Raw genomic sequence first — 16,107 nt, forward strand, 5'->3', positions numbered from 1 at the left:
AGCTTGTTCAATTCTATCCATATTATAGTTCCTTATGTCAGCTGTCTTACGCTTGTTGATTAACTTCGAAAGTTCTGCCAGTTCTATTCTGGCTGTAGGGTTAGAGGCTTTCATACATTGGCGTTTCTTGATCAGATCTTTCGTCTCCTGCGACAGCTTACTGGTATCCTGTCTAACAGAGTTACCGCCGACTTCTATTGCACATTCCTTAATGATGCCCACAAGATTGTCGTTCATTGCTTCAACACTAATTTCCTCTTCCTGAGTTAAAGCCGAATACCTGTTCTGTAGCTTGATCTGGAAGTCCTCTATTTTCCCTCTTACCGCTAACTCATTGATCGGCTTCTTATGTACCAGTTTCTTCCGTTCCCTCCTCAAGTCTAGGCTAATTCGAGTTCTTACCATCCTGTGGTCACTGCAGCGCACCTTACCGAGCACGTCCACATCTTGTATGATGCCAGGGTTAGCGCAGAGTATGAAGTCTATTTCATTTCTAGTCTCGCCGTTCGGGCTCCTCCACGTCCACTTTCGGCTATCCCGCTTGCGGAAGAAGGTATTCATTATCCGCATATTATTCTGTTCCGCAAACTCTACTAGTAACTCTCCCCTGCTATTCCTAGTGCCTATGCCGTATTCCCCCACTGCCTTGTCTCCAGCCTGCTTCTTGCCTACTTTGGCATTGAAATCGCCCATCAGTATAGTGTATTTTGTTTTCACTCTACCCATCGCCGATTCCACGTCTTCATAGAAGCTTTCGACTTCCTGGTCATCATGACTGGATGTAGGGGCGTAGACCTGTACAACCTTCATTTTGTACCTCTTATTAAGTTTCAGAACAAGACATGCCACCCTCTCGTTAATGCTATAGAATTCCTGTATGTTACCAGCTATATTCTTATTAATCAGGAATCCGACTCCTAGTTCTCGTCTCTCCGCTAAGCCCCGGTAGCACAGGACGTGCCCGCTTCTGAGCACTGTATATGCTTCTTTTGGCCTCCTAACTTCACTGAGCCCTATTATATCCCATTTACTGCCCTCTAATTCTTCCAGTAGCACTGCTAGACTCGCCTCACTAGATAGCGTTCTAGCGTTAAACGTTGCCAGGTTCATATTCCAATGGCGGCCTGTCCGGAGCCAGGGATTCTTAGCACCCTCTGCAGCGTCGCAGGTCTGACCGCCGCCGTGGTCAGTTGCTTCGCAGCTGCTGGGGACTGAGGGCCGGGGTTTGATTGGTGTGTTCATATAGGAGGTTGTGGCCAAGTACTGCACCAGGGTGGCCAATCCTGCTCTGGTGAGGGAGTGCGTTACCGGTTCTGGTCACCGGGATCAGGCCACACTCCAGGCCTGTTTGGGCAATTTTATCAACACGCGGATTTTTTTTTTTTTTTAATCCGGTGGAAAATTGCGCGGCACCGGGATTCGAACCACGGACCTCTTGCACGCGAGGCGGGTGTTCTACCTCTACGCCACCGCTGCAAATATCCTTACCAACGCCCTAATCATGTTGTCCGGACCTGGTGATCGATCAGCAGACATTTCCGCGTATCGTTCGTCGTGTTCGTTAGGCAACGATATTCCGTGCATATTTGATGAGCACGTCTGAGTTTCGGTGTCGTCCGTATTGCCTCAACCCAGACATGCCCGTTGCTATGCTCTGGAACTAATTTACGATTGTCAGTAACACCGTTAGCCGTCTGAAAGAGAGAGCACATATCCGCGCGCATAAATTACCGTCATACAATAGGGGACAGCAAACATCGTTCTCTAGTCAGTGCGGAGGTATATTACATGAGGTATGCTTGACCAAAGCGTTTGCTCTCTGCAGTGCTATACTGCTTCATTATCTACGTTATTGCCACTGCATTGTAAGCCCAGATTACTTAAATCAGTTTTATAGAGAACTTCTTGTATTGCGCTATTTTTGACCGCATGTCTCTCGGATCTCAATCGAGTGATTATTCTACACAACACAAATTGCAGTAGCATTCGCAAGGTCTCGTTGACAAATGGTTCTTTTCAAATTCACCAACATTCCATGCTTGAATGCCTCTACCGCGTTCTTTTCCACATGGCGTTGTTATTCTTTTCTTTTCCATACTTTAATAATCAAGCTCTTTATTCTCGGAATCATTCAAAGACGCCGTTTCTGACTGCTGAAATCAGTCGTTGGACTGCTGAAATCAGTTCCCTCCCTTTCTATGTTATCGTTCTAATAAAAAGCAATAAGTGCTTATCCGGGACAGACAATTCACATTACCAGGCTGTCTGACAACTGCCTATGGAGACGTATAATTTTCTTTAGGGTGAACTTAAGGACCCGCCCAGAATGAAATATTCGCCTAAAGTATCGTTTAAATTTGGCGTTCGTCGTTTAGCTCACAGAAAGAACGGGAGTTCAAGCGAATCTCCTCCATAATTGCAGGGGTTGGGCAGTGCCTTTCAGGTTATTGATCGAAGCGGAACACTGAATTTTGTGATCACAGCTTTTCAAAGTACCATTCATTTTTCAAATTGTGACAACTTGGCGCTTTCCAGGAATTATTTCCTCTAGCGCACTGCGGCAGTTTACTCCTTTTTCATTCGTGAGCACCTCTATGTCGCACCATTAGCCAGGAAAGTGCATCGCGAAAGCAACAGAGGCTGCCGACGAGCTCGCGCGGAAGCATTACAAAAAAAGTACGCCAACTCTCGTGATACGTTGCACACAGATGCGGCCAGGTACAAGCGCGGACACGCACACACCGTCAGCCTCGTGCACTATGCCCTCCGTGAGATCGCCGTGGTAACAATACTGCACATTGACACCACAGGAGCTGAATAGGCAGCCATGGCCATAGCCGTGGTCATGAAGCCCCGAAAAAGACACGTCACGATAATCGCGGATTCACACGAATCATCTGCTAACTCCGATGCTGGTAGAATTTCGCGAACAGGCGACCTTCGTATTAAAGACTTCTACCCTTCCTGACACAGCGACAGTAGCTCGAACGCCAGGACACGATTCTCTGGCTGGAAACGTGAGGGCCCACAGCTCGGCTCGAGCGCACCCTTACGGAACCTCAAAACAAGAGGGCCATGAAGAGATAAACTCGGAACCAACCATAAAACAATTTCACGCCATAGTTCAACATTTCAGACTACAGCGCAGGCAATATCCCCTATCGCACAACTGCCCCACGCGCGCCGAAGCAACTTCGCGGAGACAGCTACAGACAAACATCTTTCGGCACCGCGCACCATATCACGCCATTTACCCCTAACAATAGCCGCAGCAGTGCCGAGATTGCAATGTTCCGGCCACGCTCCACCACACCACTTGGGCACGTCAGCGCATGAGGGCCAGCGCTAGAATCGCACCTTCCGCCACACAGCAGTCGCAAGACTGTCTAGCGTCAGCTCTTGGGACCGGCTTGATGTGGTCCTCACAGCACGCCGGGCATCCGCAGTTCATGGGGTCTTGTGCGGCGGACTCCCCTCCCCCCTCCCCCCCCAAAGCCCCGGGCTCGTCGAAGGACCCTGCAGTTTCCCTTTATATTAATAAATGGTTTCTCTCTCCCTCACATTCCGGTTCTTTTCCACGAATCAGCACCTGATCTGAAACGCTGCTATGTATGTAATGACTCTAGCCTGCTTTATTAAGAGTTTCTGAAGGTGGGAGCGACGCAGATATCGAGTGATAACTCGTAACGTCATCACATGATGCTTCTGGAAATGGCATTAGCGTAGTTCTGGTTTCCTTTAGCTCGTATTTAACCTCGTGATAGATGGAAATGACGTATGGTAATTGTGTCAGGTTATAGCAGAAGATTGGGCTTAAGGATCTTTATGTACAACAACACAGAAGTGTAAAATCAAGAAAGGGGCTGACAGATGGAATAGCGCACTGTGGTATAGAGTTTGTAAACAGGGATAAGGTGCCTCAGAAAGGCTGGCGAACGTTTCGATAGAAGGACCTACCTTCGTCAAAGGTGGCCTCGCCATCCTCGGCATATTAGTTTTAAAGGGTTGGTGCAGTGACGTCACGTGCGGGTGTTCTCGCTGGCGGCCGGTTTTAAAAGGAGAGACTTCAGAGGAAACGAGCGCTGTCGTCCCACGTCTGTGAGCTTCGTTTCCAAGCCGAGGGGACAAGAGTGCGAGAGTGGGAACGCGTGGAGAAAAGAAAAGAAAGAAAGGCAGAGGAAAAAAAGAAAAAAAGAAGGGGGAAGTCAGGGCGACACCAAGACAAAAAAAAGGAGAGAAAGGACAAGAAAGAGAAAAAAGGTTTAAGAAAGACGGGGGTCTGAGAGAGCGTTGGGGAGGCAAGAGGTTAGGAAGCATTCAGGGGTAACGTTGGCGGTATGTTCTTCTGGCATTAGAAGAGCTGGTCAGGCGGTGTGTACGCCCTCAACTTATGATGCAGCACACCTTTATTTGAAATTTTCGCCCGCCAGCTGTAGGGACTTTCACTGCAATTTTAGCAATCTATACGCATATATGCATAACTAAGAATGCCTTCCACGGTTGCATTCTTAGTGTATCCCATTTCTCGGAATTCCGATGGGATAACTGCCGCACTAACTTGTCTGCAGTGTTTGCGCATTACTTTAACATAAAGGTTATCAGGACGCATGGGTAGTCGTTCCTCAAAACCTGTTTCCTTTTCGCCTCCATCAAACGTACGATGCCCGATAGAATCGTTGAGGTCGCAGCACCCTTCCACTTGCACAGATGTGCTTTCTTGTTTCGCGACGATTGTTGCACGGCGATTGGATTCTCTTAACGGAGAGCACTGACACGACATTTATACACTTATCTACTTTCTTTTTTGGCGGTAAATGAAAGCCTGAGTAAGAAGCACATATCATCTGTAAATACAGTTAAAATGCCTTTAAAACGAAGTGTTGGGGCCTGCACAACCTTTCATTATGCAGGTCACTTGGTTATAAAGGTCGCACACTACATGGCCTACACTATAGAGTCCGCTAAGCACGTTCAATAAAAATCAAATCAAAAACATCCATTTAACATGAATTCAAATAGCCTAAGCGATATATGTCGCTATTTTTTCAGGACACTTTGACAGAATGCGCGACTGTAGCCAAAACTTATTGCATCGAGGTTCACAGCATGTTTCAAAGTTGGAGATCATAGAATATAGCTAGCAGCATCCTTGGCTTCGAACTGCTCGGTTTGAACTCTTTCCTTCCATGACATTCGCATCCTCTCTACCCTAGAAGGTTTTGAGAATGTCTTAGTTAGTCAGGTATGGGCTTGTGCCATCGCGCCGTCATCAAGTGCGACGTATTCGTTAGCTGCCGCACCCGCGGGTGCGCCAGAACTAACGCAGTTGTGGCGCACCTGGACTAGTGCGGCAGCCCTGCGTCTGGCAACGGCACGCTTGTCAAGTGCGTCGTTAGCGCTGCAGCCCCAATCGCAGAGTGCAGCAAATGGCGCATCTTGATGACGTCTGCAGATGCCAGTGGCGGCACCGCTACGCGGCGTTTGTTGTGAAGCAACAAATAAGCCGTCGAGGACGGCTAGGCTATTTCGTTATACAGGCAAATTTGTTATAGTGGTCTTCGCTGTAGGGTCGTTTACATTACATATTAATCCCAGTGTTTCGGTTGAGACAGAATCGATCCTTCGCGTACATATGCAGGTTATTTTGCTGTAAAGGCGATAGAGTGTAGTTACACGCTCATAGGACCCTAAATAATTTATTATATTGTTCTCTTCTAAAAACTAGTTTCAGTTCCGGTACCAAAGACGCGTATATGTGATGGCTTCATGATACGCTAGTTCGTCCGGTTCCTTGATCACTATATCTACCACATGCAGGCGCTAGCAGAAGTAGCAAGAGCAGCACTCTTGCTTTTTTCTTTTTTGGCAAACTACATTATCATACCTAATCTTATTGCAGCACAATGTCAGCGAAAAAAAAATTTAATTGTGGGGTTTTACGTGCCAAAACCACTTTCTGATTATGAGGCACGCCGTAGTGGGGGACTCCGGAAATTTCGACCACCAGGGGTTCTTTAACGTGCACCTAAATCTAAGTACACGGGTGTTTTCGCATTTCGCCCCCATCGCACAATGTCAGCGAGTCGAGTTCAGAGTCATCATGTCTCCAATTTCGATGACATGGGTTCTCGCATTTCGGGACCCCAATGTTTAGTATAGTACCTAAGATGTTTCCCAAACCACTATGTTTCACAACCTTCATATTTGCTAAGTGCCCTCTTTGACATTAAAAAAATAATTAGGTAGACTTTCTACAAAATGTCAAATAAGTGTAACTACTCCTTTTAAACGCAGCTTCGTTATTCCGAATATCGGTATGAACATGTGAGTTTGGAACGTATTTCAGGCTCCCACGCGCATTCAAGAACCGCCAGTAGTTCTATGCACTCTTACGGAACTGCAGTGACCACCTGGAAAACTCGTGGTGCTGAATTCATGAAGCTTTTCGTTCGCTAGAGCTGCCTGCCATTCACCGGTCACTTTCTGTGTAACAACATGCCAAACCCCACGACATCATGGTGCCTGCTACGAGCAATTCTGACGTGGAAGTTTTCCGTGCGTGGGTACATTGCACACTTAAGAAAGCAGATCTGTGAAAGACTAATTCAATTTAACCTAATAAAATGTTTTAGTTTCACGTGCGAAAATGGCGATATCATTGAAGCACGCCATAGTGAGAGACTTTGGATTATTTAGATCACATGGGGACCTTTCGCGTGCATCTAAATCTCAGTGAACCAGCATTCATGCATTTCACCGCTTTCGGAATGAGTCCATTCCGCTGAGGATCGAACCTACGACTCGGTAGCGCTAGGCCATAAGCCCCTAAGCTATCATGGCAGTTACACCGGAGGTTCTTTAGGTTGATTTTGCCAAGTCTTTAATTCGGGGTCTGTGTACCTGAGTAATGTTTCAAGTTGAAAGTACATACAATATACTGGGTGCCCGAAAAGTTAACTCTGCAGTGTTCATGGTAGGCTTAAAACTTGAACTTTTACTCACGGCAGTGCAGTACGGACTAAGAAGATACTTATAACGGATGTCCACAACCATCTTACAGGAATCATGGCTGTCTGAAACACTTGACAGTGTGTGGCTATTCCTATGCTACACTCATCTTTTGAGTCCGAGCAACGAGCTACAGGCCTTGAACTGCCGTTTCGCACGTGAAACTGCGCTGTAATTCCCAATTATCGTCATACATTTATTTTCTCGCTGTACAGTAACTTTTCGAAACCCTGTGCATCATGTATAATTCTTTGGTGTAGCTGACAAAAATTCTTTTATTCATTCGATCGATGCTTTCTACTTAACAAAATTGAAGTGAAAACGAATTTCGTGGCATTGGAAGTTTCGCTTATTTTGGAAACAGTTTGATGTGAGATAGGTGATTTAACAACGACAATATTATTGATTTGCTTGCGCAATGCAGCCGTGGCATACTGCTGCTGAAGCAACAGGTTAAATCCAACGATCCTCGGTTCAATTAAAGGCATACTCGCTCGAATAGTTATGTTTACTATACAACTTGCCAGGCTAGAACGAAGTCAATGAAGTCGTGACGAACGAGCAGAACGAACGAACAAAACGCAGAAGAGGGTCGACCAATTGAGAAGGTGTTTTCAACAAAAAATTGCAAAGACACACAAAATTTGGAGGACGGTAAAGCTACGCCTTTGAGAGTGGAACGCGATAGCATTCAAAGACCCCTGAATACTTTTCATGCTTCCCGGTAACTGCAGCTTATGTAACTGTAACGTCTACAAAGAAACGCTGGTGGCGAACGCTATGCGCGAAGGCAAGCTTGCGGGTATAAACGCGGCCTTTTGCGTGTTAAATTGTTAAATCTCCTGTTAAATTTTTTCGCAGTTTTAATATTTCAGTCTGAGAATAGGTAGCGTAAAAGATATGCGCTGTTGGTGTTCTTTTTCATTAGATTTGTTCGTGGGCTGCCGTTCTCAAAATTACGAGGAATAAATTTGCAAACAATGAAAGACAAGCTATGAGCAAGTTTGGTGGTAGAGAAGTGGTTGGGCATGCGTCGTTCGGAATGTGGTTCGAAATTCTTTTTGCCAAAGCGGCGTCCCACGCTGGACGCCCACGCTGGATTTTCTGCGAGGCGAGGGCCTTAACGGTTTCGCGTTAAAAGACAGCATGCAATACTGCGCTATGGGTGGTCGGGTATATAGCGATAATACGCACCCATACGTACAATCCTCCTTGGCGTACGCGAGAATTTTAACAGCTAAAAACTAAATTATGTTACACGGATGTGCGTTGCAATCGATGATACATATACAAATGTCATGTGTTTATGCTTTCAGCGCACAAGTTCGAGGTCACGTTGATAATGCAGAATTCGCTTCTGTCAAGCGGTGCTGGTAGTTTATAGAAAAATACGTTTAATTTGTAACACAGCAGGAAACCCTTACATCATTTATGCACATCTTAGCGCCTTGTAATGTAGCAATCTTGTGAATTTTTTGCTTATGAGTCTTTTTTCTTTCATGTCATTGTTATGCACTCAACGGCTAAGCAGCTACGCACTGTGATCGTTTTGGCTCTGGCAACGTGTTCCCTGGTGAACAAAAGACGGTAGTGGCTTCATCATCGCCTTATAAAGAAGGAGGGGAGAAAGCTGTGCAGGATGTAGGCGTCTGCGCATTCACACGGTGCTCTTCGATGCGCCATTGATTGGTTCAGCAGCTTTGCGATTGCATTTTCAAAGTTTAACAGTCAAGCAGCGAATAAGTGGCACAAACATGTAGCTGCTCGATCGGTGCGATAATATGGCGTGCCCGCTGTGAGAGTATGTCGGTCGGGCAACGTGCGTCGCTCAATGGTGGGAATGCACTGTGAATATTTAAATGTGAACTGTTACGGTAAGCGTTGATGCTCCTTATAATGTAATTCTAATTGTATTTACAAGAGTAAGCCAAGCAAGTGAGGATGCTTCCCCATTCGCGGTAGCCCAGGTCAAATCGTCGACGCTGCTTTGCACGCACACTAACAAAGCGTTTGGGATGACCCTATCGAGCAAGGATCATCGTTTTTTTTTTCTTGCAATCAAGTAAATATTCAATAAAATCAGTTTTATTTCCAACGGTGGTATTATACACAGCGAAAAGAGCAGCCAGAAATACGGCCATTTTGAGGCGGCTTGAAGGCACCGGGCGCCCGAAACAACAGAGGCTGGCTGGCGCTACTAAATCGAACAGCAAGCAGTGCAAATTTATGCAAATAAAGCAATGAAAGCCACAATTGTACAAGAAAGTTGAAATATATTAGAAAGCAGACAATTTAGGTAAGTATTTGAGCGTTATTAAAAGAAAATGTGTTGACTTGACAAAAAGGAAATATGGCGTTCGACTACAAAATGTCTTAAGAGGTCATTCTTATTTGGTGTTAAGAAGTTAATGTCTTGCTGATCCAGGTAGGTATGTATGGTTGGCAGTGAATAATTATTGCATTGCAGTTCGTGGTTAGCCCACGAGAAAAAATTTACCGTGGCAGTTGATGGCGATGAAGGCATAAACTTATTTGTTCGTGTTTTTTCGGGAGGTTCGTAAATGATTACAGGTCGCTGCTGAAACGGCACGTTCAAACGGAAAATCCCTATCAACAAAATTATTTTTTCCATTGTACGCAGGTGCTTGTTCAGAACACGTGGGAGGAGTACCACTCTTTCTGGAAGTGGGACGAGTACTTCACCACATTGATGATTGAGCGCAGGGATTTCCGAATGTCTCATTTGCTCGTCAAGCCGCCCGACCTTCTTCATCGGCTGTCCACCGTGATCGGAGAGACCGACACACGCACCCTCTTCGATTACATTCGCTACCGGTTCGTTGCGTTCGTCGCCCCATTTCTCTCCGAGGACTTCGAATTCCTGCTTCCCCTCGGTCACGCGTACCACCAGGCCAAAGTACCCGCCAGGTCCTTGGCCTGCCTTCATTCCATGGAGAAAATCTACCCTTACGCCATGTGGGTGCTGGCGTCCACTGCTAACCAGGAGAGTGTCGAGGCAGCCACCTGGAAGGAGCAACAGAAAACCGTGCGCGCACTTACGGCCGCCTGCAAGAGAGTCTTGAGAGACCACATTGCTGAAGAGGACTGGATGATGCCCGCCGAACTCGAGAATACCATCTCGAAGCTAAACGAGATGACCGTCCTCACCGAGCATGACCTTGAGCAGGAGATGACAACGTTGGTTCGCTACCACTCCAGACTAGCCGTACCGCTCGCCAGCCAGTCTCCGTTTCAGGCGTTCCTGACGTTACAGCAGTCGAGTAGCCAACTGTATTGGTTGTCAGCCGACGAAAACGTCGATATGGACACGAGAGTCGCAGCGAGCAGCCTTGTGCCGGGATACGAGTACCGTGAGTCCAACAAGAGTGTGTGGGTCGCCCCGGCAAGCATGGCGCTTTTGACAGCCCTCAACGTAGCTCCCGTTTTTCTCATGCCGTCAGTGCTCCCTTATATCATCATGGGACTGGCAACGCCGATCTATTCGGCAGTGGCGATGCGCGGTTACCTGAGGCATCGCGAGACCAACACGAAATTGGCCAAGACGAGGTTGTGCCTATTCGAGCAGTACTACGCCGGTATGACGGACCTCGTCAAGGAGGACGTGGCACTTGATGCTGCTCAGAGCAAATTCGTCGAGTTCGGCACACTTGTGGCGCTGTTGTACGACGTGTTCCAGATATACAAGAACGTGACGACTTCGATGACAGTCGGCGCAGCCAGTGCGACGGATAATTCGACGAACACGGCACTCGACCAGATGTTTTTGACCGCCTGGGCGTTGACCCAGTGCGACGAGATGGCACCCACGTTTCAGGAACAGGCAACAACGATGTTTCAGGCCGCCCGTGAGCTTGTTGCAGCTCATGCAAGCGCGAGGGAGCAGACGATGATACGTTTCATGGAGGTGCCCCCGCGGCTACTCGTGGACATTTCGGTGCAGAACTTCAGAAAGTTCGGCAGTATCTTTGATTGTCCAGTTGGCAGTGCCATGAACCCTGTCTTACGTTGCAAGATCTTATGACGGCCTGTTCCACGTGGCAGTGAGAAATGGACGAAGTCGGCCGATGAAAACATGAGCAGATGAGGACATTGTTAGTCATTTTGTCTTGTGCAGTGCTCTATTTCCTTTTCGACGTCATCTGCAGTTGCCTCATAAAGTTGTTCTGCTGTGACCACTCCATAATGGTTGCTCACGAGGACTGCTACTCATATAGCCAGATAGATACAGGTGACGGAGCACGTGTGTCAACCATCTTTTACCTAAGGCTTGAGGTATCTTATATTCATGCTTGTATTCAGGTAAAAGAGAAGGGAATCCTTCTCATACTGAAGTAACATTACTGAAAGGAGATAAAATTAGGCAGGTAAAAATGCCAGAGACGAAGCAGTGCGCAATCCAGCTAAATTCAAAAGCAGTGGATAGAAAAAAGGGTAACAAATGACTTGCAACTCTGCAGCTACCATCTATAGACAAGAGTGGAAGAGCTTAGCTCCTGAGATTTGTATGAATGTCAAGTTCATGATTGTACTAATATTAGCGTCAGCATTTCGTCTAAGCTGTGAAGCTGAGCATTGCCGTATTTGGCACTAAGGCGTATCTGCGAGCAGTCTACAGCATGGTGTTCTATATCGTGGTGTTCTGCAATAACCACGTTCACTCAAGCCGCTATAGTACCAACAGGTTTGAAGTTTTCCACACTCCTCTTAAAGCTACTTGCGATTGCTTACCATGTCATATTCTGGATTTACCAAATAACAAGAACGTGTGGGATGATGAAGTGGCAACTCGCACGCAGAACAAGATAGCTTATTACGTCAGAAAATAGCGAATTCAGTATGCATTACATCAGAGGCTTAGGGGAGCTGCAGCCACGGCTGCGGTCCAGGGATCCGTAAACTGCGCAGCAAGTCTGATAGAATGGTCCGTTTGGCGAGCACTTATAGCGATAGTATATCGCCACATCACTGACTTGCGGGGCACAGAAACCTTAGGTTTCAGAGTAGTCGTCCGTCAATTGCACCCGACATCCATAATGAGAGGTGTTCGCTGCGTGATGTGTTCTCCCTGGTTGCCAAAGCCCAAAGAAAGACTGGGAGTGTGCGGCTCGTTGGAGAGAATGTGTGCCGGCTTCCCTCTGTCTACGGGAGCGCGGGTACACTTCTATTTGATGCGCAGGGTGAAATTTTTGTCGTGGCGATGGATACCATGGTAGGGTCCAGTGCAAGGCGGCTGGATAAAACCGCGTATCGTGTCATACCGAAGGGAGGTATGTGAAGAAGTTGTGAGCTCCTGGAAAATAAGGGGAGTTCACCGAATGATGTGCCGCTGGCGACGGACGGCGGGTGGTCATGATGGGTTGTAGCCTCGCCATGAAATCGGATGTATTTGAGCTGGCACGCCACACGATGCCAGGAACTCTCCGGGAAGGCGCAGTGACTCCCCTTAGACGACTTCTGCAGATGTCGCTTGAATGTAGGGTTTGAAGGTGGCGCGAAGATCCAGCAATACGAAGGGGAGAGTCTCGAGCTAGGTTAAATCAGAGTGGGACATGATGACTGCGTCTAACTGTCAGACAAAGCGTCCGATCATCCAATGGCGCAAGGGTGGTAACTTGTGGTCCTCCGTCTCTTAAAATCGGTCGCGAGCATGGGTTTCCGAAAGAGCTGAGCTTTGGATTGCCGACCCTGAACGACTGTGAAGGGACGCGGGTTGCCGAAACGAGACATGCAGACAGTAAGGAACGTTGACGACTTCCGCTGTGATTCTTTCGAGTGGCCATACTTCAGTCCATCGAGTGCGAGACAATGGCGATAAGGCCCGGTTGGTGGAAAGGACCGAATCGTGTGTAGGTGAACGTGTTGGACGCGTTATGGAGGCATGTAGTAAGTTCCGAGTGGCGAAATGACGGGCTGGGTAATTTTGGTAGGTTGACCTCGCATGCGGGTGCGCACATGGGTACGGAAGTTAAGTGGCACGAAGGTCCAAACGTAGTGGTCAGCCACGATGGATGGCAAACAGGATGGCTGATGTTGTGCAGCTCGTTCAAAAACCTATGGCGATGCTATGAAGGTGCGTAGGATCTGGGTCGTCTGGCGCTAATGTCACAAAAGACTGCCTTTTTGGCCCAGGCACGGAAAGTTACCACAGAGTGAAGCGTGAAGCGTGAAGCGTGAAGCGTGAATGCTCAAGCGTGAATCTTCACGCTTGAGGATTTGCTGCAGTTAGGCGTTGGCTGTCGGAGCCTCGGTGACAACATCATTATTCGCAGAAAAACGGACGGTGGAGACACGGGAAAGCGCATTGGCGACCACAATATCCGGACCTCTAACAAGCTTGATGTTGGTGGTAAACTGGCCGGTAAGAGGCAGTTGGTACTGTTGGACCCCCAGAACATTACGGCGGCGTGAAGAGACGGCGCACGGGATAAGTTTGTAGTTGGTATAAATTCTGTGCTTGGAGGATGAGGCGAAAGCATTCATTTGCCTGGTAGATGGCAAGAAGCACTCAGTAGTAAGCAGGCGAGTTCCTCGGCGCCAGAGTCATGGATGTGTTGGCGCAACCGGGGGTGGTAGGTATAGCCTTGGGGCTGGCAAATTTCTCGAACGCCAACGGCCTCCAGGTTTTGTCCAGACATCCGATTCTTTGAGTCCGAAGGAAACATCTTGTACTGAATGAGACAGCGGAGTGGCATCGCAGAGAGCAGCGCTGCAGTCTTTGGAGGCATGCCTCAAAGCTAATGTCCAAGTGACGCCTTGTTTACCTCGTTGACCGGTCAAGGCGTCGTGCAGAGGAGCGAAATCGGCGGCTGCTTTAGGAAAGAACCGCCTGAAGCTCTTGTGGCCTTCCAACTAGCTGTTGAATGGAAACGAAGGCTTCCTGGCTGACCATGGCGATGCCAGTTGTCAGTCGTTCTGGTAATAAGATGTGGAATTCCGAAGGGTTTAATCACATACTGACTACTATCGTACGATAATTCATTCCATCAAACAAACAAAAAAAAACGAACGCACAGCGTTTTAATGCAGAGTCTTGGGGGAGCAGCAGCCTCTGCAGCTGTCCAGCGATCCGTGAATGGCGCCGTAATTTTGGATGAAGGGTTCATATGATGAGCACTTATGATGATGGTGTGTCGTCCCAAATACAATGCGGCACATACACAACGCAAACTATGCCTTGATACCTTGCAGAAAGGTAGGATACATGAATGTTCGCTGAACCTAACCTTCTCTGGGCCAATGATACCGGAAGTAATCAACACGTTAGACCAAATATTTGGCCCAGAGAAAAAAAAAACGCACATCAAACGTAATCTTAGAAATCCAAGTATCAAAAATTCAATTACATTTGAATTTTGGGCTGCATAAAAACGTACTTCTTTGTTCTTGTAAAAGCCATCTTTTCAAGATCACCGCTTGTTGACCCTGACAATTTCTGCCCCTGCCCACAACGCTGGAATGGCTAAGAAGCGGGAGGTACATGAATAAGAAGAAATTAAGAAAAACGAGACAATATAAGAGTATTCACACTGCGTATCATGGCTGCGCGAGAGCACATTCGCGTGCTATTGTTTTAAGTATGTAATAATTTCTATGAGCACCAACTGAGGAAAACCGCCGCTGACGTGAGACACTCAGAAGCCGCGTGTTTTAAGCCCAGACCACACGTACACTTGCGGACGCGCAAAAGCTCGCGTCCGTGAGCATACGCATGAGCAGACGGTACGACACGGCTCCTACGCGTAGAAACGCGGCGCGTAGAAACGCGGTGAACAGCTCCTCTCTGGCTTTGATACAAAAGGAAGCAGGTCACTGACGAAGGTCAAAATAAAGATAAGATGACGTTTGGCGATCCGTATAGAGATCCCTTGCTCACAGTGGTATATCCACTAAGCACAAGGTTCTTAAATAGCGTTCAGTCCATGACGCAAAGTTCGGGAGTACGCTTGGCTTATAATGCCAGATCATCTATTGATTGCATGATTTGTCGTTTTAATTATTAGTGAGCCGAGATTGAGCCTCATTGTCAAGTACTTTTTTCTGTGGACACGATACACGCGTTGTCCCAGTTTATCTCGCGACCCGACTTCTAGGCATGCCCTGCGAGGGCAGTTTTTCACCGCCTAGCTTTTGGCGACATCCTTCTTGCGCTCTTTGAGACGCCTGCGGAAATTTCCGCTTTCGCCATTATGCACCGATTCGCAATCCGCGATTGGAATATTGCGTACCATGCCAGAAAAACATGCCCTAGAGAGACGATGTTTCACGTTCATCAAGTCACCTTTAGGCATGCTTGCTAGCACATGTGCGATTCATGCACCCCGTTTCTTAAAAACACGAGCTAGATATACGGGACAGCAGCGCACTTCTGTATCGACGCTGAAGCGCCCATGGCTTGTCTGTCAGTCTGTCGCGCTTGGGTTGACCCGCATCGGCCAATGAGGCTAAAGAATAACTGCTGGTGTGTAAGTCGCCTATACCGGCCTACGGGCTCGGGTGAAGCAGGCGGCGGCCATCTTGCTGGGGGCAAGAAGCGGAATGCCAAGAACTAAGCAGCGCTGTTCGCGGACTTTTCTAGCGGTTTTTAATTGCTTAGCGGACTTACAAGTTCTACTGCAACATTGTCGGCTATGAGGCGAGCCATTTTGAAGGTCTCCGAACCCCAGGTTTCTAATTACTGGAGGACTTTCTCAATTTATCGGCATGAATATGTAGCTGCTGCTAAGTAGAAAAAAATTCATGCGATAATTAGCGTTTAATGCAGTGCAGAAAGGGATCAATCATGAAAACTGTCAGACCAAGAAGCAATCAAAGATTTAAAATGTAGAATGAGAAATTGCATTACATGCGACAAACATAAGAAGTCATTAAAATACTCATTATCAGCAGGTGTTGTGCGTGCCTTAGCATCCTCATTGCATCTCGGAACTGGTGGCAGCAGTTTCCTTTAAGCCTGAAATATAAAATTTTCCTTTATTACAGAGAAAGGAAATGCTAATCTGAAACCTTAGTCAGGTGAGAAGGATAACGCTAACATGCTAACTTCTTGAACGCCAGCTTTCCTAAAAACACCAGACTGCT

General features: G+C 47.3%; 1 protein-coding gene across 1 annotated transcript in view; it reads left to right on the top strand.

Moving 5' to 3' along the window:
- LOC129388287 (uncharacterized) overlaps window positions 1-11,201 on the top strand; it is a 37,143-nt gene extending 25,942 nt beyond the window's left edge. Inside the window, exon 6 of the mRNA XM_055078440.2 lies at window positions 9,650-11,201. Coding sequence (XP_054934415.2) covers window positions 9,650-11,050 — 1,401 coding nt within the window. The 3' untranslated portion in view covers window positions 11,051-11,201. The remainder of the gene's footprint in view (window positions 1-9,649) is intronic.
- Window positions 11,202-16,107: the final 4,906 nt, after the last annotated feature.

The sequence above is a fragment of the Dermacentor andersoni genome, chromosome 10 (assembly GCF_023375885.2).
Source record: "Dermacentor andersoni chromosome 10, qqDerAnde1_hic_scaffold, whole genome shotgun sequence".
Classification (NCBI taxonomy): Eukaryota; Metazoa; Arthropoda; class Arachnida; order Ixodida; family Ixodidae; genus Dermacentor; species Dermacentor andersoni.